Source organism: Drepanopeziza brunnea, assembly GCF_022702325.1.
Source record: "Drepanopeziza brunnea f. sp. 'multigermtubi' strain 214-2 chromosome Unknown ctg19, whole genome shotgun sequence".
NCBI lineage: Eukaryota > Fungi > Ascomycota > Leotiomycetes > Helotiales > Drepanopezizaceae > Drepanopeziza > Drepanopeziza brunnea.
The window spans coordinates 777,583-797,295 of record NW_027094082.1 but is presented as its reverse complement, the minus strand read 5'-3'; the positions used below and the strand labels follow the sequence as shown (position 1 = coordinate 797,295).

The 19,713-nt window shown below is 52.0% G+C and overlaps 7 protein-coding genes across 7 annotated transcripts; 2 read left to right on the top strand and 5 right to left on the bottom strand.

Moving 5' to 3' along the window:
* Nucleotides 1–449: 449 nt before the first annotated feature.
* L3040_008999 (uncharacterized protein) lies at nt 450–4,155 on the bottom strand (the record flags this gene model as incomplete). The annotated part of the gene is made up of 3 exons (XM_007296134.1): nt 450–2,159; nt 2,263–2,500; nt 2,630–4,155. 3 exons carry the CDS (start codon nt 4,153–4,155, stop codon nt 450–452), a joined length of 3,474 nt encoding a protein of 1,157 aa, XP_007296196.1.
* Nucleotides 4,156–5,372: 1,217 nt separating this feature from the next.
* Nucleotides 5,373–7,060, bottom strand: L3040_008998 (uncharacterized protein; the record flags this gene model as incomplete). Its single annotated transcript, XM_007296133.1, has 3 exons — nt 5,373–5,429; nt 5,476–6,921; nt 6,974–7,060. The coding sequence occupies 3 exons, from the start codon at nt 7,058–7,060 to the stop codon at nt 5,373–5,375; spliced, it is 1,590 nt and encodes a 529-aa protein (XP_007296195.1).
* A 533-nt stretch (nt 7,061–7,593) lies between these two features.
* On the top strand, nt 7,594–9,928 carry L3040_008997 (uncharacterized protein; the record flags this gene model as incomplete). The annotated part of the gene is made up of 3 exons (XM_007296132.1): nt 7,594–7,859; nt 7,916–9,461; nt 9,515–9,928. 3 exons carry the CDS (start codon nt 7,594–7,596, stop codon nt 9,926–9,928), a joined length of 2,226 nt encoding a protein of 741 aa, XP_007296194.1.
* Nucleotides 9,929–11,682: 1,754 nt separating this feature from the next.
* Nucleotides 11,683–13,162, bottom strand: L3040_008996 (uncharacterized protein; the record flags this gene model as incomplete). Its single annotated transcript, XM_007296131.1, has 2 exons — nt 11,683–12,095; nt 12,145–13,162. The coding sequence occupies 2 exons, from the start codon at nt 13,160–13,162 to the stop codon at nt 11,683–11,685; spliced, it is 1,431 nt and encodes a 476-aa protein (XP_007296193.1).
* A 66-nt stretch (nt 13,163–13,228) lies between these two features.
* Nucleotides 13,229–13,701, bottom strand: L3040_008995 (uncharacterized protein; the record flags this gene model as incomplete). The annotated part of the gene is made up of 2 exons (XM_066155798.1): nt 13,229–13,361; nt 13,427–13,701. 2 exons carry the CDS (start codon nt 13,699–13,701, stop codon nt 13,229–13,231), a joined length of 408 nt encoding a protein of 135 aa, XP_066010087.1.
* A 1,420-nt stretch (nt 13,702–15,121) lies between these two features.
* On the bottom strand, nt 15,122–15,828 carry L3040_008994 (mitochondrial 54S ribosomal protein mL59; the record flags this gene model as incomplete). The annotated part of the gene is made up of 3 exons (XM_007296130.1): nt 15,122–15,160; nt 15,222–15,282; nt 15,371–15,828. 3 exons carry the CDS (start codon nt 15,826–15,828, stop codon nt 15,122–15,124), a joined length of 558 nt encoding a protein of 185 aa, XP_007296192.1.
* A 299-nt stretch (nt 15,829–16,127) lies between these two features.
* Nucleotides 16,128–18,771, top strand: L3040_008993 (uncharacterized protein; the record flags this gene model as incomplete). Its single annotated transcript, XM_066155797.1, has 3 exons — nt 16,128–16,376; nt 16,476–18,416; nt 18,541–18,771. 3 exons carry the CDS (start codon nt 16,128–16,130, stop codon nt 18,769–18,771), a joined length of 2,421 nt encoding a protein of 806 aa, XP_066010086.1.
* Between the last annotated feature and the right edge of the window lie 942 nt (nt 18,772–19,713).

The following is a 19,713-nucleotide window of genomic DNA, read 5'->3' as shown; positions in this document are numbered from 1 at the left end:
CCTCTGGTTCGTTTTAAAGTCGTAAGTAGTAGAGTCACAGAAGACCTTGGGGACATCTATGGAACAATAGTGGAGGCACTAGGGATATATTAGATTTATTTCTCAATAACAAAAGAAGGTTTGGAGCTCGATGCCATACCGCAGCTCTCTCTTCTGATCGGAGATCCCTACCCATTTTATAATTTCAGTCTCCTTACCATGTTGCCGCTCGAACTTTAGACCAGCCGCCTATGGTTCTCGGATTGCTTCAAGCCTTCCAAACAGTATTAGCCGCCAACACTGGATGACTCGGTTTTTGTACTTAGGATGCCAATTGTATTTATATGTATGAACGACTCCAATGTTCAACTGTAAAATTGATTCGCTAAGCTCATGGGTATATAAAAGTGCTAGCTATCCCAATTTACATACAAATCTCGCCACACAGGAGGCACCTCAAGACCAAATTTTCAAACACCTGAATCCGGCGAGTAATACTCTCTGAAGCGGTCTGTATCATCCCACTCAACGTTGTAGACCACATTCCAACAAGTGGTTAACAGATTCGGGAATTTTCTTGTCCAAAAGCTGAGATAACCATCCGGCAATGGGCCCACATGCTCCTTTAACTTATCGCTCAAATCCTCGTAATGGTTCTTTTTGTTTCGCAGAGCGCGCAACAAGTCGAGTAGTCTAGTTCCTGTGTACTTTCTTTGTTTGCCCAGCGAATCAACAAAGTCCTTGCCGAGATGTCTAAGGAAATCTTGACGGCACACCGCAGAGGCATGTTTCTCCAACTCTCTAAGGGCATCTGACGGGGGCTCTCTGGGTTCTTTCTCGAAGTGGTCAGACACGTCACAGAGGAAATTGAGGCGTTTTTTGGGCGACCAGAAAAAGGGATGGGCCATGACGTTAAGTGCCGAAGGTCGTTCTTTTGGATTCGCCATTAGCATGGAATTGATCAGGTCTTTAGCTTCGTAGGCATAGTCCCCAAGAACTTGGAGAGGTTCAAGGTTGTGCAAGCCCTTGCGAATATTGACCTCACGCATGAACTTATCGCCACAATCGAATGGATGAGAGCCCTTGGTGAGGACGTAGAAGAAAACCAAGCCAAGTGAGAAAATGTCAATCGCACGCGTAGCTCGGCGATTAGGTAGCAAGTCTGGGTTCAGGACGAGGGAGCCCGAGTTGCCATCAGTGCTGGCGTCAACCATTGCCTGAGGAGTATTACCATCCTTGGCATCGTCGTCCAGGAGAAGTTCCGGTGCACGCCAGCCAGAAGTACCAGCAGCGTGTGCTGTGGTTGCGCGGAACGATGACTGCTCTCCCTCAAGCTTTTTGCAGAGCCCGAAGTCAGACACAAGTAACCGCGGTTTGCCGTCTTTGCCCATGGCAACCAAAATATTTTGAGGCTTCAAGTCTCGATGGACAATTCGGAGCTTGTGCAGATGCTGTAGACCGTTGGTAATCTGGTAAAGAACATTTGGCAGATCTCTTTCACCGGCTTGCGCCAGGTCACGATTTCTCTGCGGCTTGTCGATGACATCTGCTAGTGAGGCAGGGCAAAGTTCCAAAGCGATATATAGGAATTCTCCTGCACTTTGCTGGGCGTAATATCGGATGACGTTAGGATGATCATCACTCTCCCTCAGTAACTTGGTTTCTTGTGATGCAATGTCGAAGAATTGAATAAGCATTCTTTTCACTGCGACGTCTCGACCATCGAAGTTGCCCTCGAAAACAAGGGTGCCGTTACTTCCAGTGCCAATAAGCTTGTCTGTGTTGACTTCTAGAGCACCAATACGGATGACTGGACCAGACACCTCATCGGGAGGACTCGGCTTCGTCTGGATGTCAGGTTCGAGCTTTGTTTGCTGCCCCAGTTGTTGAGCATTTCTGACTGCATCTTCAACTGTTGGGTGAGATCGTGCAACAGTCTTACCATCCTCGGAGGGAGTTTGTGAGTTCGCTCGACCTTTCTTGTGCTTGACACCTCCCCGCCGACCTCTGTGAGCCTTTTTGGTTTTTTCCTCTTTCTCAACCGAAATTGCAGGGGATTCGCGGGACCTTTGCTTTGTCTCCTCGATGGGTGGGATCGTGGCTGATGGGAGACCGGGTGTTCCTTCGACAGGTGGAAGTACTCTGTCCTCCGGAATTTGTGGCAGTTTGTCGACTTTGGACTGTAGACACGGGTAGTCAGTAACCGCCTCTCAGATATTTCTTGGGAGCGAGTGTACTCCAGGAGTTTTGGGGCAGTCAGGAAGACAGATGTAGGCCACGTACAGCTTTGTCGAGCGTCTTAGATTTGGATGGGGTTTTATCATTTGTGATGCGTGCGTAAAATTTTCCAATGGTTGTTCGGATCTCCCGCTGGTTGGAAACGATAAAAACGGTGATCACGATGTAAATCAGCGGATTGGCGATAAGAGCCAAAACGTAGTCACGCCATAGATCCCGGCCGTACTGGCGCATAGACTCGGAATAAGTTGGCTCATTCGCCAATGCCAATGTATTGTCGGCCCTGCATGAAAAGCAAGTTAGCAATTGCCACATCAGGAGTGTTTGGAGTTTTTCAGAAAGATGACGAGACTTTTCACCAGGATACCTGGAATAGCCGAGAAGAGAAGTTATGAATTTCACCATCACATACGGGTCTGCAACTTCTCTGATGATTTGCTCTTGCGGACCGGATATGGCAAGCCGTTGGGTTCTAACAGTATGTCCATCAATGGAGTGCAACCCGACGAGTGCCTTGGACAACTGAAAGTGATCCGTAATATCCCACTGAGGATGGTGTTGCATCCATCCTTCCTGGGTACATTGTGCCCTGCCGACATTCTCTCGGACAGCCAGTGGATACTTGAGACCAGACATGGCAAACCAACTACCATCTTCGGTATGGTTGAGGAAGATCCTACTCTCTCTAAGGCTCTGAGCAGCCGTATCGTCATCAAGCGGCGGCGGTGGTTGCGGGAGAAGAATCAACTCGGGGTTGTTCTTGTCCGCTCCCCAGGGTCGTGCTATGTCGAAGACACGTGCTACTGGAGAATCAAATTTTTGCTGGAACACACCTTCGGCTTCACTGTTTCCCTGGAGATCGAGCGCAATTACCCCTCCGTCATGCGTGGTGTAAATATAGCTATTATCCATCGACTTGTGGTATTGGCGATGGAGATCATTGTCGTAGGTGTTGGGGATCCACTCGGAGAATCTCAGGGTAGCAATTTGGCGATGATCTTTTTTCCCAGAAATTTGGACTTCATACTCCAGTCTGCCAATAGCGAGAGTAGCGAATTTGCACTCATCCGAGTCAAATTTTCCATCGGATGCTTTGCAATTCCCGTTGTCTAGGGCACCCTCTGAACCGTAATAGGTTAAAACCTCCCCCGAGTTTGCGTCGACTGTAATCATGCTCGTTTTCTTCAATCCATTGTAGATGATCCCATTCTCCTGATCATAGTATGGTGACATCTCACCAGCCAGCTTCTTCATCGTGAGACCCGTGTCGACCAATCCGGGGTTGGGTCCATTGGGCTGGTAAACGAACAGGTTCCCGTCTGGACTGGGTTCCACGATCCACAGATATTCGTCGATCGAGTTTGGGTTGTAATCGGCGTCGACAGACGATCGATTCGGGCGATGGTATTCCGTCTTCACCATAGGGTTCTCGGATGACACTTCCCACTTCCGCTTGCCAGTCTTCCTTCCCCGGGCATGTAGCTTTCCATCGACGGTCGCCAGAAGCACAAAATCTTCCACTTCCCAATCCTCAAGGTTCCGCGCATTTTTCTGCGGCGAGGTAAGCCCAGCACTTATTGGGCTGGGCCGCCTTGCAGGAGGTGCTTCGACGGCACTATCTGCCGGAGCCAAAGTTACGAGGGCGCTCGCATCGTTCTTCTTCTTCTTGTTATTGTTGCTGTTGTTGTTGTTGTTGTCGTTGTTGTTAAATTTCCCCGTATCAACCTCTGCCGTCTTCTTTCTTCTCGCGGAGCCGGGAGTGACGACTGGGGGGGGTATCTTGGTGGCCTCGAGCTTCAGTCCTTCATGGGGCGATTCTCGATCTACCGCGCGTCGTTGCTGCTGCTGAGCGCCGACGATTCCAATCAATAGCAAGGCCACAATTATAAGGATATTGACATTGACGTGGCCATCATGAAGAGGCCGCCGTCGCGGCATTGCGGCCCTTCAACGTTGCTGCTGGGTGAGGATACAGACAGAGCAAGTCTGCCTGATAGGAGGGCTCGTTCAGTCTTCGTGTGGTGGTCGAGTCGCAAAGGCGATGTGGGCGAGGGGTGAGATGCTCGAGACAATGATGGCGATGGGCGATAGAGAGGAGGGTTTTTCTCCGGGAGGGGGAGAAAGGGAGGGGGGAAGTGTGATATTTAGCAAAGGATTCGATGTTTCAGAAATTCACTCGAAGTACCGGTACGTTGTATGATGGAATACGGGTGGAGAGTTATTGTGGCCCTGTTTAGGGGCGAACCTTCGAGACGCCGTACGGAGCAGCGGCCGAGCGACGGGGAACCAGCACAATCGTGTCAGGGATGGCAGCTGGAGCCATGAAGTACTAGGTAAGTACAATGCATTCACATTGAGGAAAGGCCTCGACGTGGTATCGAGGAACAGCACGCCGAATCCGAAGATCTCGGTCAGCTTACAAGCGCGCATTTACAATCCCGCTTCTATATACAGTACTGTACAGAGTACCGGTACCGGTACTGTCCAGAGGAGATGCGTGTAGTGCAGTGCAGCCTTACGGAGTGCATCAGCGGCCGGTTCGCCCCCTTGCTACTGTCCTGACTCCTGAGAGGCTGAGCCGCTACGATGTTTTCTTGGCCTTGCAACTATCGAAATCCTGTGGTGGCATCGCGGTAAGGGGCTAAGCTACTACTAATACTAGGTACAAACTACTTCTACCAGCATACCTTAGTCCACAAACATCATTTGCCAGAAATAGCGAAATGTGGAAAAAAGTATAAAGTGACGCGACATACCGGTACACGGACTGTGAGAGGCAAGATGCGAAATGCCGCAGTATGAAATTACTGTGCGTTGGTCCTTGAGAAACCTGCTCTCGGAATTCTTTAGGTGAGATGAGATGGATGTACAAAGCCTTATGCGGGTCTCAAACGGGCCTTGAATAGGCATATCGCCATTCAAAGAGATCGGGGAGACACAGCGGCAATGTCCCGAGCGCCGCCGATCAATCCATCACGGCAGCTGTGCAACTAACAAACCTCACCTCCATCCATGATTCCAAAGTCAGGATGCATCCGAGATCATTCGCTTGGTTTAACTGTTGAGGTTGCAATATGATCCATGGTATACTACACTACAACGCTCCAAATTTATTTTCCCCTTTCATAATACAGAGAACTCCGACCTTTCATCAATCATCTCTCACGTCTCCGTGGGGCACTACGTATGATATTGTCCACCCTCAACAGCAGCTGCCACGCATTAGCACGGCTTCAAACACATTAGAGGGGAACTTACTTCAGCAGCTTCTGAAGCAGATGATACAACCGCCTTTTTCAGTTTATAGCTCTCAATCACGCCAAGCTCGCGCATGTCTGTAATGCCGCCGCCTGGAGTGAGCAAGTCCAAGCCGTACGTAGTCATCCCATCGTAGATGGCGGTTCGGAGCTTGGCGACAAGATCACTGGAGTCGTAACCGGCGTTGTCGGCAAGAATGGTAGGTAATTGACGAAGAGCGGTAGCGAATGCAGCAACGGCAATCTGCTTCTTTCCATCAACCTTGAGTGCGGCACCCTCGACAGCCTTAGCCATCAACATCTCAGCGCAGCCGCCTCCGAGGGTGGTTCGTGGTTCCTTCACAGTTTGTGACAGGACTGCCAGGGCGTCATGAAGAGATCGTTCAGCCTCGTCAAGAAGTTGCTCCGTTGCTCCACGAAGGACAATAGTGCAGGCTTGGCCAGCTGCAACACCTGAGAATCTGATCAGGGTATCCTCACCAATGATGACTTCCTCGATAAGATCGCAGTGGCCGAGCTTCACTTGTTCGGGGTGATCGAATGTGGATGTGATTTCTCCACCAGTTACCAAAGCCAGTCTCTCAATCCCATCAAAGTCAGCATGCTCGATGGACATGATTCCAGCATCAGAGAACAGTTGCTCGGGCCAATTGTAGATAAGTTGTCGGTTGATGAAGCAGTTGATGCCGTGCGCCTTGATCTTCTCAACCTTGGCCTTCATCTTGTCCTTCTCTGCCTTCTCTAGCTCGGCGAGCTTGCCTGTTGAAGTAACCTTGACTCTGGCACCGAATATTTTGATCTTGTCCGTATCCATGGAAGTGTTTGCTACCAGAATCTTGGCCTTCTCTAATCTCTTGGGCTGGTTGACACCAATCTTCTTGTCCAGAATGAATCCCTCGTCGAGATAGGAGTCCTGGAGCTTTCCACCGGCCTTCTTGATGATCTGAATGTGACTGAGATCCGAGGAGCCCTTCATCCGCAGCACAGCGTCGCAAGCCAACTCTGCAAAGTGATTCCGGTCTTGGGACAAGACTTTAGAACTCAGAGTTGTGCGCGCAATAGCCAGTAAATCCTTCCTGAACGCCTCCGGATTGTTGCTGTGGTCCACCGCAGACTTCTCCAGGGCTGCCAGAGCGGCATGGCTTGCTATTCTGTAACCTTCGATGATCGTTTGGGGGTGGATCTTCTTGTCTACCAGCTTCTCCGCCTCTCTCAGTAGCTCAGCAGCTAACACTGTGACTGATGTGGTTCCGTCTCCAACCTCGTCATCCTGGACCTTCGAGATGTTGACTAGGACTTTGGCGGCAGCATTGTCGAGAGCTATGGATTTGAGGATTGTAGCACCGTCGTTTGTAACCAAGATCGTCCCCGTAGAGGCACTCTGGAGGATCTTGTCCATGCCCTTCGGACCTAAGGTAGACTTCACTAGATCGCCCACAGCGATGGCCTAGAAGTAACAGTCAGTGTTTGATGAAGCAGGTTCAAGCTGCGTGACTTACGCCAACGAACGCAGAAAGACGAGCGTTCTCGCCCTTTTCTTCTGTGGTACCGTCATCAAAGATCTGCGTGGGGTTGAAGGAGGCCATATTGGGTGTGTATTGTTGGTATGGTACTCGTGTTGAACTTTTGCTCCCGCTGTCGCGCCTCGCGTCTACACAAATATTTTGAGACCGCTGCCGCTATATGATCCTCGCTAAGTGGTCGCGGGGCCGCCCACTACAACCAGAATTGCCCGACTGACTCAACTCAACTCAACTCGACTAACATTCGCATAACTCATTCTTCTCTGACTAACAAGTAGCGTACCGTTATCGACTTGACCTGACGTAAAAATCCCCCAAGAGAATCATTTCCTCTAAATAATTCTGCTCTGCAGCTGCGAAACCATTCCTGGGCTTCTACCCTGGCCGACATCCCGCATCCCGCATCCAGGCGCACAAATCGAAAAATTAAAGTGGGGTATTTTTGAAAGCGCCAAAACCATTCCCTACTCCGTACGAACAACACCACCAACCCCGCCCGACCCAACCAAGAGTACGAGACACTCACAATACAATTCAACAGAAAATAGTGCAGTACGCTCAAACACCGAGACCGCAGGTCGCATCAAGCCGCAATCATGGCGCCGAGCTTCGACCATCTGCCAGATCCCGAGGAGGAGGATTACGATGAGGAGGAGGAGCTCGACTTTTCAGATCTGCGAGAGAAATTCGAGGTTCAGCTGGAGTCGGGACTGGACGCTTTCGTCGTTGTCGATGGATTGCCCGAGGTCACGGAGGAAACAAAGCCCAAGCTGATCAAGTTCTTGCGACGGAAGCTTGAGCCCGTGGGAAAGGTCAAGGAGGAGTCGATTCACATGCCACTCTCAGGTGGGAAATCAGAGAGGTATACTTCAACTGCTTGTTGTGCGCGCAAAGTTCTCTCTGCTGATTGTCCTTCAGGTTTGCGTTCGTTGAATATTCTACCCCCGCGGAGGCCCTCGCGGCATGCAAACAACTTGATGGCGTTCCCTTGGACAAGAAGCACGTCTTGAGGGTGAACAAGTTGACGGACATTGAGCGATTTGGCCGAGAAGGCCGCATCGACGAGAACTACACGCCCCCCAAGATCGAACCGTTCCAAGAAAAGGAGCACTTGCGATCCTGGTTGGCAGATCCGAGTGGCCGCGGACGGGACCAGTTCGTTATGTACAAGGATGACCGGGTCCAGGTCTTGTGGAATAACGAGAAGGATGCGCCCGAGAGCATTGTCGACCGTCAACACTGGACTGAATCATTTGTGCAATGGTCTCCCTTGGGCACATATCTCACGTCCATGCATCAACAGGGTGTTCAGCTCTGGGGCGGCGCATCTTGGACCAGATACAAGCGATTTCCCCATCCGTTCGTCAACCTGGTCGACTTCTCGCCCGGAGAGAAGTACATTACAACATGGTCGAATCGGCCAATCGTCATTGGTGAGGAAGGCCATCCAGCGCTGTCGGTCGATGATGATGGAAAGAACTATGTCATCTGGGATATCGAGACTGGCAAGCCACTCCGTTCGTTCGCAAATCTGGATCTTCCCAGTAACTCTGTCGACGAAGCTGGCCAACCAGTGAAGCGCAAGGTCGTCTGGCCAGCATTCAAGTGGTCTGCCGATGACAAGTACGTTGCACGTCTGACTCAAGGTACATCTATCTCCGTTTACGAATTGCCTCGAATGGGGCTTTTGGACAAGACCTCAATTAAAATTGACGGTGTGATGGAATTTGACTGGGCTCCGGCTACACCACATAGAGAGGGTGTCAAGACGTACGAACAACTCTTCTGCTTCTGGACCCCTGAGATCGGTAGCAACCCCGCAAAAGTCGGTCTCATGAGCATCCCGTCCAAGGAAATCGTCAGAACTCTCAACCTCTTCAGTGTCACTGATGCAAAGCTCCACTGGCAATCAAATGCAGACTATCTCTGCGTTAAGGTCGACAGACACTCCAAATCCAAGAAGTCCTTGGCCACCAGTCTGGAAATCTTCCGTGTCCGCGAAAAGGGAGTACCCGTTGAGGTTGTCGACTCGATCAAGGACACCGTCATCAATTTTGCCTGGGAGCCCAAGGGAGACCGTTTTGTCATCATCACCACTGCTGAAGTTGTTGCCCCATCAGCTGTCCCCCCGAAGACCTCGGTTGCATTCTACTGCCCTGAGAAGGTCAAGGGTGCTGGTGTTGGTAACTTCAAGCACATCCGAACATACGACAAGAAGAATAGCAATGCCATCTACTGGTCACCCAAAGGACGATTCGTCATCGTTGCTACCGTTCACTCGCAGCAAAGTTTCGAGATGGAGTTTTACGACATGGACTTCGAGGGCGAGAGGCCAGAGAGCGATAAGGACTTGACCGCCAACCTTCAACTCATGAACACTGCTGATCATTATGGTGTCACTGACATTGACTGGGACCCAACGGGTCGCTTCGTCGCTACCAGTGCCTCGGTCTGGAAGCACGCTGTACGTATAGCCATTACGCTGAGCTGTCCATATACATACTAACACACGAACAGATGGAGAACGGCTACCACCTGTACGACTTCAAGGGCGAGCAACTCCGCGAAGAGCCAGTCGAGAAGTTCAAGCAATGGCTCTGGCGCCCCCGCCCCCCGTCCCTCCTCACGAAGGAAGAGCAGAAGCAGATCCGCAAGAACCTCCGCGAGTACAGCAAAATCTTCGACCAAGAGGATCTCGACCGCTTCGCATCCGCCGATCTTGCCGTCGTGGAGCACAGACGCCGTCTGCTTAACGAGTGGCTGGCATGGAGACAGGAGACCATTCAAGATGTCGCTGAGGAGCGTGAGGCTCGTGGCTTACCAGCTGACCCTGTGGCGGACCTGCTTCCTAAGACGGATGAGAGTGAAGACAAGATTATCGAGGAGATTGTCGAGGAGATTGTCGAGGAGACTGAGGAGATTATGCCATAAGGGGGGAATCGAATCCTGAGGGATGTTATCTGTAGCTTTTTTTTTTCCCTTTTCTTCCTGACATTATCGGCGCTTGCTTATCCTCAAGTGAGGATCAGAAGCGGTATCTTCTTGCTGCCATCTCCATTGCGTGTGCACACATAGACGTCAGGGGGATATAAAGACTGAACGCCGGCTGGATGAAGCCGAGCGCCGGGCATGCCGGTCGGTGCATAGGTGATTCTAAAAAGCTAAGCGAAGGAAGGAAAAAAAATCAAGTCCGATATAAAAGATCAAGACCTCAAGATAATCGCCCTTCCCAGTAGTCGTACGGATGGGTTTTGGACGTCTCGCCGGGGTCAGTCAGTCAGTCAGTCAGTCAGCATCGCAGGTACTCCCGTCGTCGTTGTCGTAGTACCGGTAGGCATCGCGGCATTCGCTCTCCATTCTATAGGCGGGCGGGCGAGCGGACGGGCGGTCGAGCGAGCGGACTGACCATATGGGGTTTGGGGTTTGGGTTGCGGTTCAGCCTACCATGCCACCGCTATCCACGTCCTCTTCTTCTCCTCCCTTCCTCCCTTGGGGGAATTTTTTTTTTTTTTTTTTTTTTTTTTTTTTTCCCCCTTTTATTCACCCCTTTCCTTTTTTTTTTTTTTTCCTTTTTTCCCCCTTTTTTTTTTCCTTCCTTCCTTTCTTTTTCCTTTTTCTTAAAATTTTTTAAAATCTCATCTCCCCCCCCTCCCTGCACCACCCCCCTTTCTCTTCTCAATATACGTTACCTAGTACTGTACCTAGTACTGTACCTACCTAGTACTGTACCTACCAGTAGTAGTACCTAGTACCTAGTACCTAGTATAACCATCAGCGCGCGCGCTGACTTTTCACATACCTACCTACCTACCTACCTACCTACCTACCTACCTACCTACCTAGTACCTACCTACCTAGTACCTACCTGCAGGCTCTTCGACACTTGCTTGCTTGCTTGCTTGCTTTCTTGCTTGCTTGCACGCTTTGTCCTGATTGTTACCGAGAGAGCCCGCAGGGCGCAGGTGAAAAAAGTTAAGCGCACTCACTGACTACCGGTATTGGACGCGAGCTGTGGGGAGAGAGAGGTTTGGTGGTGGGGCGGGGAAAGGGAGGGGTTTCTTTTCTTTTCTTTTCTTATCTTCAAGGGAGAGGTGATGATGATGTGATCTGATGCGGTGATTTGAAGTTGGGCTTTGGCTTTGGCTTTGGCTTTGGTTTTGGCTTTGAGATGCTGATATCTCTGGAGAAGGGGGTGGGGGGGCGAGAGGGGGTTGCATTCTGTTCCCGCCAGTTGATAGCAAGTCACGGAGCTAGGTAGCTTACATCAACCAAGTCACTTTTTTTCCCGTTAGCTCCTGAGCTCTGGCGACCAAATCTTCAAAATCAAAAAGAAATCAAAAATGTGAGCTTCGTTTCATTTCATTTCTTTTTAGGACTCGAAAGCGGATTCTATACAGCTTAATCTAGGTGGTGTTATTTTCAAAGCAGCCCGTACCAGCCCAGCCCATCTATCGATCGCAGTTCTCTTCCTCTGCATATCTCCCTCCTTTTCTTCCATCTCTACATACCAGACACACCAGAGCCTTCCCCAAAGCTCGCAAATTCGGTCGGAGGGGAAGAACATCGACGCCAGAACACCCATCCTCCGACTCGCCGGACTCGAGAAAGGAGAAGCCAACCAAATAATGCCAATGCACGCGCAGAATCCCACGCCTGTTTAAAGTCAAGAATTATCATTATTCGGTCTAGTTGGCGGGTTTCAACTTCAGGGGTGCCGTGCCAAGCCCGTTCCGGTTGCGGAAGAAGAACACTCCCTTGCCTTCTCCGACAGCGCCCTCAGATGGTTCGACCCACTGGCACCATCGGGCAGAACTCCACAACGACTTCAAGAATCCAAGGGAGCCGCCGCGGACGTCGGCACGGTAGTGCTTCCCCATGACGGACTTGATGGCTTCGGTGGCCTCGTCGGCGTGGTAGAACGGGATGGTGCTGACGTAGTGATGCAGGACGTGGGTCTCAATGATGCCGTGGAGGAGCGTGCGGCCAATGAAACCAAATTCGCGGTCAATGGTTGCGGCAGCACCACGGACGTAGTTCCAGCTCTCGCCTGTGTAGTGGGGAAGACTTGGGTCGGTGTGCTGGAGGAAGGTGATGGCAACTGGGGTGTGTCAGAAGATGACATTGGGTTCAGGGAGCGTGAGACTTACCGAGCCAGTGGTTCACCCAGAGGTAGGGGGCGAAGTACCAGACAGCCATGTTGGAGAAGCCATAGGTCTTGGAGAGCAAGACGAGAACGCCAATGGCAATGGCAATTCCAAGGTCACTCAGCAGAATAAGCTTAGCATCCTTGGCTTCGTACAAAGGACTAGCTGGGTTGAAGTGGTTGACACCCGTAGTGTATCCGTTGACCTTGCCCTTCCCACGGCCCTCGTGTTGCTTCTCGTGGTTGTTGTGGCCAGTCACGTTGGCGATGAGGTACAAGGGCCATCCGACAAGTTGTTGTCCGATGGAGTGGATGAGCGTAGCCATCGGAGTCTCCTCGGTCAACTCGTCAAGCTCGTGGACAAGCTTTCCAACACGGCTGGCGTAAACCTCTCGAGTCTTGGGGACGAATACCATATCACGCTCCAGATGGCCAGTAGCCTTGTGGTGCTTGCCATGGGAGATCTTCCACGAGAAGTAAGGAACGAGCAGGGCCGAGTGGCAGATCCATCCGGTCGTGTCGTTGAGGATCTTGGAGGTGGAGAAGGATTGGTGGCCACATTCGTGTGCCAGAACCCAGAGGCCAGTGGCGAAGAAACCTTGGGCAACAGTGTAGACGAACCAGAGCGCAGCGCGGATTGGAGTGCTGGGAATGTTCTCGGCGGTGACGAATCTGTTGAACAGGTAGAAGGTGGTGGCCAAACTGGCAATATCCCGAGCAACATAGCCCAATCCTCTCAGTCCAGACCTCTCGTAGCAGTGCTTGGGAATCGCGTTACGAATATCATTGACCGTGTAGTCTGGGAGCTCGAACTTGTTGCCGTATGTATCGAGGAGGGTTCCGTAGCCCTGGTCCTTCACATCTCCCAGGGACGACATTGACGACAGCGAGGTCGAAGATGGTGATTGTCTGGGGGTGTCATTGGGGGATCCTGCAGCAGTGGAGGGCGAGGATTCGTTCCCGGTGGATGTAACCGTCCGCTTCACGGCGTTTAGGTGTTGGGGAACCGCGGTGGAAGACATGGTGAGGACTGTGTGCGGGCAGAGCTTTGGACTGGAATTATATGCAGTTGAGGAGGAGAAAATCGATCAAGTCGTGTCGTGAGCGTGGAAGCTATTCGACGGGAGTAAAGGATAGTCGGACGAGTTGAAATGGTGGCCTTCGACGAATTGTTGTGTATCGGGACTCGGACGCCAGCTGAGTTTTCGTGGGACGAGACAGCTGGTCAATGTGTCAGAGTGGTGGTTCAATTGAGATGGGGGGTTTTTTTAAGGATGGGAACGTACAAAGGACACGGGGGGGGGATTTGGAAGAGCCACCAACTGAGCTGAGCAGGTGAGGGTGGGAAACAGAGGGTTGCTTTATGATATTCAAGAGAGGAATTGGAAGAAGAAGAGGAGGTCAAGGCGGGCAGGAGAAGGAAGTTGAGGCTTTTATTCTGAAGAAGAGTCGGGAGGATATTCCGTGGTGTGCCGCCAAGTTTTTCGCCCTGTCCAGGGTTTGTTAGACAGTTCTCCACTTTCGAGAACCCTTTTATCGATATCGCCACGCCACGCCACATGAAGGAAGTCAGTATCTCGCTTCGCTTAGACACATTTGCTACTTGTTACTACTACAGTACCCGGTACGGTACTACATTGATTATCATTCGCCTCTTCGATTTACGTAGTACATCTACGGTCAATGCTGAATGTCGGTGCATGCCAACATCTCTCGGGAGAGAATCCTCGTCCTCGTCCTCGTTCTCTTCCACATCCCGTCCACGGTTACACATGTCGGAATGTCAACACACAGATCCTGATCCTGCTGCATCAATTGCATACTGGATTGAAATCTCCCTCCCTGTACCTCTTCTCTCTCTCCTCCACATTTCCCCTTCACCGCCAAGTGCCATGCCCACACAAGATATTCCCAAAAGCAACGACGACGTCCAGATCAGCGAATCAGAGGCCGGGCGACGGACGGATGTGGCGCAGGGATATCCAAAACCTCGCTTGTTTCCGTTGGGGCTGGGGCTGGGGAGGCTGGGGATATTTGGATTGGGATTGGGATTGGATTTGGATTGGGATTGGGATTTTTCCGTTGGGGAAAGGGCAGGAGGGGTAGGAAGGATATGTCGGAGCAATTGCTGTACCTACCGCTACTTATCAACGGAATGGTTGGTGCAAGGTCTCATACCAATGATCATAGTACATACCGCTACCGTATCCCGTGCATGTGCTGTCAATCTCACATGTCAATTGACTTCTCGCTACTACTGGTAAGGAAGCTAGGGAGGGGAGGGGAGGTGGGCGAGGTTACGGAGGATATCTCTCAATCCATCAAACCTCCTCCCTACGGAACCGGATTTCCGTGGGATTGATTGATATCGGCAGATACCGGTCCGTTAGTCGTAGACGAACAAAGTCGAACATGACAGGACGTGGAAAGCCCCGTGACCGGTGCCTGAAAAAGCCCCGCGACCTTTACCGGTCCCCCAGAGAGACCCGACCTGCCTGCCCATCTACGGAGTGACCTCATCTATGGCACTTGCCACCAGATACAGGTAAGGTCATGGAGCTAGCTAGCTTCGTTGATATCAAACCGCAGCCGCAGCAGTGAGTGAGTACATTGCATCTCAACATCTACCTGCGTGGTGGCCACGAGACCTGAGACGTTCCGTAAACCTTGGGGTTTGAGTGAGCATCGAGCATGTGATGTGCCAGCTGCATCCCAGGCATACCTGGCTGAACTGCTGCCTTTGCACCGGAAGGCTTCTGGAGATGAGATGCGAGGTAGGTGCTGGGGAAGGAGTATCTTTAATACATGATATCCCGGAAGCCTTTTCCAGTACGAAGATGAGGGCCTGATGTACAAATGGTCTTCTATTGAACAGGCTCGTAACGCCGGCGCCCACGCATGGCACTTTGAATGTGATGTGGGTACAAGATATCTCCGCCTTCCAGGTGTACTGCTTCGGATCGCCAACATCAGCGATGCCTCTATTTCGGCCACTTCTTCCATCCACGACCGTGACCTCTCTGCAGTGATGGTTAGCAGCCGTGACCCAGTCCCCCCCTCCCCCTTCAATAGACAACTTACCTCCTTCCACGTCTGGATCATCTGTGGCATCTCCAGCATAGCCTGTCTGCGCTTCTCCAACCTGTATCAAGACACCATCAGCACGCACTCTCGCCTTCTCCAAGGCCATCCACAGCACCCAGAGCAATGCAAGAGGAGCTCCAACGTACCGTCCCTTCAGCGTCCTCTCCGACTCTTTCCCCTTGACCCGCTGCCCAATCCCCGTCCCCTTGACCCTCAGCCCGTTCTCCATCCTCTTCCGCAGCCTCTCCTCCGTGCTCTTGACCGAGAACGGCATCAGCTCCTCCACGCCATGTAATCGTGCCAGCTTCAGCAGGTCCGCCTGTCGCCGCAGCGAGAACACCGGGTCGTGCCATTTACCAGTGATGGGGTTCTTCTGCGCCCGAAACGGGGAGGGCACCGTCAATCCATCCTGTCCTGCCGCCGGAGTTGGGACGGTAGCCGCAATGGGAGTGCTCGAGTCGACGGCAGGAGGTGGGCTCGAGGAGGTGGATGAGGAGGTGGATGAGGAGACGATGGCTTGTGGCGGGTAGCGCGCGAAGAATCGGCTTAGCCGAGGGGGCAGCTGCTCTGCGAGCTGGATGTATTGTTTCGCATGTGTTGCCATGTTGGCTACAAATTTGGGGTTCTGGGTTGGTGTTCCAATGGAGCTGGAACTCACGGCGTTGACTGTTGTGATTTAAGGGAATCTTACGCTTGGCGAGCTTTTTTTTGGAGCCTTGTAGCCTCGTCCGAACTTCGAGCTTCATCGCGACTCCATCTATCCATAAAGGTAATCAATCACTCCGACTTTAACTCTCTACTGCCCTCGCTCCTCCCAACTATAATCGAAAGGCTCGAGGTATTTCCTTGACGGGTATTGTGAATCTCAGCAACCTCTCACCGATTCTACCCCCTCTAGCCAACATGAACGGAAGGCTACCATCCCCTCCACCACCCCCTCCAGACTCGATGGACCCCCCTCCCCCTCCAGACTCGGACGCACCACCCCCGCCCAGCGATCTCCCCCCTCCGCCGCCCTCGGAACTGTTACCCCCGCCCCCAGAAGAGCCGCCAAAGAAGAAGAAAGGATGGGGCGCATCGCGGGACCGAGGACCGCTCAGCATCGAGGACATTCTTAAGAAGAAGAAAGATGCCGACGAAGCCGCAGCAAAGGTACGCTACCGCTCCCATACTGTTCCCTCTGGTAGCGATGTTCACAAAGCATGTCTAGTTCACTGTGGCGCAACACGTACTGACCGTGTGATTCTACAGCCCAAATTCCTGTCCAAGGCCGAACGCGAGAAAATCGCTCTGGAGAAGAGGGAGAAGGAAGTCGAGGAGGCGAGGCGCAAGAAGGGGGCTGAGGCTCGCGGGGTTATGTTCGTGGAGAGTGGCCCCGCGCAGAGAAATGGGAGGGACTCTGCAGAGTACGCGGCGAATGGCCGGGATAGGTCGTCAGTCCCTACGGGCCCTCGGGCGATGCGCTATGAAGATCCGCCTTCTGGGCCGTTTGCTGGACGGAACAACCATTCGGGGAGGGCGGCTGGGGGAGAGCGACAGAGTGGCGATAGAGGGGGCGGGCATAACGCGCCTACGAAGGCTGCGCCTGTTGTTAAGAATGTTCATCTGGCTGGAGAAAAGCGACCTGCGAATGGAGAGAGTACACAGGCTGCTCTTATTCGGACGCGGTACATGGGTGCTGAGACCAACTTGTCGACGTTCTCTGCGAACAAGAAGAGGAGGCGAACGACCGAGAAGAAGTTCAATTTTGAGTGGAATGCAGAGGAAGATACGAGTCCGGACTACAATCCCATTTACTCGACGCGCTCGGAGGCGAACTTCTTTGGCCGAGGACGTCTGGGTGGATTTGCGGAAGATATTAACGAGAGCGGCGTGATCAAGTATGCCAAGGCATTGGAGGCACGAGATGCGGAGGCAGGAACCGCGCGTGCGAGGGAGATTATGGAGATGGAGAGACGCCGAAAGGAAGACGCCGGTGGACGTAACTCCCTGGAGAAGCATTGGAGCGAGAAGAAACTGGAGCACATGCGGGAGAGGGATTGGCGGATCTTCAAGGAAGATTTCAACATCAGCACGAAAGGTGGAAGCATACCCAATCCGATGCGGAACTGGGGGGAATCAGGACTGCCCAAACGCCTTCTTGACGTTGTCGCTCAAGTTGGGTATGACCAGCCGTCTGCGGTCCAGAGAGCTGCTATACCCATCGCTTTACAGAACAGAGATTTGATTGGTGTTGCAGTGACGGGATCCGGAAAGACTGCTGCGTTCCTGCTGCCGCTGCTGGTTTACATCTCGGAACTTCCTCAGTTGAACGACCTGACTAAGAACGACGGTCCTTACGCTATCATTCTTGCGCCAACTCGTGAGTTGGCTCAACAGATTGAGACGGAGGCGAAGAAGTTTGCAACCCCGCTTGGCTTTACTTGCGTTAGCATTGTCGGTGGACACGCCCTCGAGGAGCAATCTTACAACTTGCGGAACGGTGCAGAGATTGTCATTGCAACCCCAGGTCGTCTGGTGGATTGTATTGAGCGACGTGTCTTGGTTCTGGGCCAATGCTGCTACATCATCATGGACGAAGCTGATCGCATGATCGATCTTGGTTTCGAGGATTCCGTTAACAAGATCCTCGATGCTCTGCCCGTGTCCAACGAGAAGCCTGACACTGAAGATGCCGAGGACGCCCAAGCTATGAGCCAGCACATCGGAGGAAAGGACAGGTACAGACAGACAATGATGTACACCGCCACCATGCCGTCTGCGGTTGAAAAGATTGCCAAGAAGTACCTGAGGAGACCGGCCATCGTCACGATTGGGAACATAGGAGAAGCCGTCGAGACGGTCGAGCAGCGCGTCGAGTTCGTATCCGGCGAAGACAAGCGGAAGAAGCGCCTCAACGAGATTCTCGCGTCGGGAGAATTCCGACCCCCCATCATCGTGTTCGTCAACATCAAGCGAAACTGTGATGCCGTGGCACGTGATATCAAACACATGGGATTCTCGTCCGTCACCCTGCACGGTAGCAAGACCCAGGAGCAGCGCGAGGCTGCTCTGGCGTCTATCCGCTCCGGGGCCACGAACGTGCTGGTTGCGACTGATCTCGCGGGTCGTGGTATCGATGTCCCCGACGTCAGCCTCGTCGTCAACTTCAACATGGCTACCAACATCGAGAGCTACACCCATCGAGTCGGAGTACGTATCATCTTTCCCCCCCCCTTCCCTCCACCGCCCCCCTCCTCCTCCTCCCCTCTAATAGAACTACATACATACATACATACATACATACATACACTTTTGCTAACGGCCACCATTCTAGCGTACCGGACGTGCCGGCAACAGCGGCGTGGCCATCACCTTCCTCGGCAACGAGGACGCCGACGTCATGTACGATCTCAAGCAGATGCTGACCAAGAGCTCCATCTCGCGCGTCCCGGAAGAGTTGCGCAAGCACGAGGCGGCCCAGCAGAAGTCGACGCGGGGCGGAGGCGGCAGCCAGAAGAAGATTGAGGATAGCTCTTTTGGAGGGAAGGGGGCAGGTGGTTGGTAGAAGGTGTGAGATTTGGGATTTGAAAAAAAAATTCTGAGATTTCTAAAATTTGAAATATTGAAAACCTCCCCCGGTTTTTCCATTCCATTTCAAATCCCATTTCATATCCGAACCGAAAAAAGAAAGGAGGATGACCGACTGCTTGCAGTGCTTGCCGTGCTTGCAGACAGGTCGCGTGTTGTTGTATAGGTATATACCTCCCTTCCCTTCCCTTTCCTTCCCTCTTCCCTCCCTCCCTTTGTCCATCATACAAGATGATGGGATGGGATGGGATGGGATGGGATGGGCTTTATCCTGTTTGTTTTATTTTGTTCTGTTCTGTTCCGTTCCCTTTCTTTTCTTTCCATTTCCTTTCCTTTCGTTCCATTCCGTTCCGCTCCGTTCCGTTCCGTTCCCTCTCTGATCCTGCACTGTACTGCACTGTACTGTACTGCACTGTACTGCGTACGACACGCTACCGCTCGATTATGTGCTTTCTTTCTTTCTTTGCTTTTGCTTTTGCTTTCTACATGGGATGGGATGAGGTGCTAGGCTGGGCTCGGCTGGGCTCGGCTGGATCTCGAGACGGGTTCGTTAGGTTGGAGACTGATCTGGTTGGCTATAGGTTTGGGTTTGGGTCTTGGGTCCCCCCCCCCCACACCAAAAAAAAAAAAAAAAAAAAAAAAATAAAAAAAAAAATACTAAATAAATTGGTACATATTTGTACACAAACTTCAAGAGAAATACCTAGGATTGGAGATGGGCGGAGCTGGGTGTGTTTTGTGTGTGTTTGCGGGGTGTGTTTGCTGGGTGTGTGTGTGTGTGTGTGTGTGTGTGTGTTTGATCTGAGGAGTAAATAAAGGATGGGAAAATATATATATATATATATATAGGGAGTTGAAGCAGGAGGAGAAGGAGGAGGGGAGAAGAAGAAGAAGAATACCAATTATCCATCTCATCTAT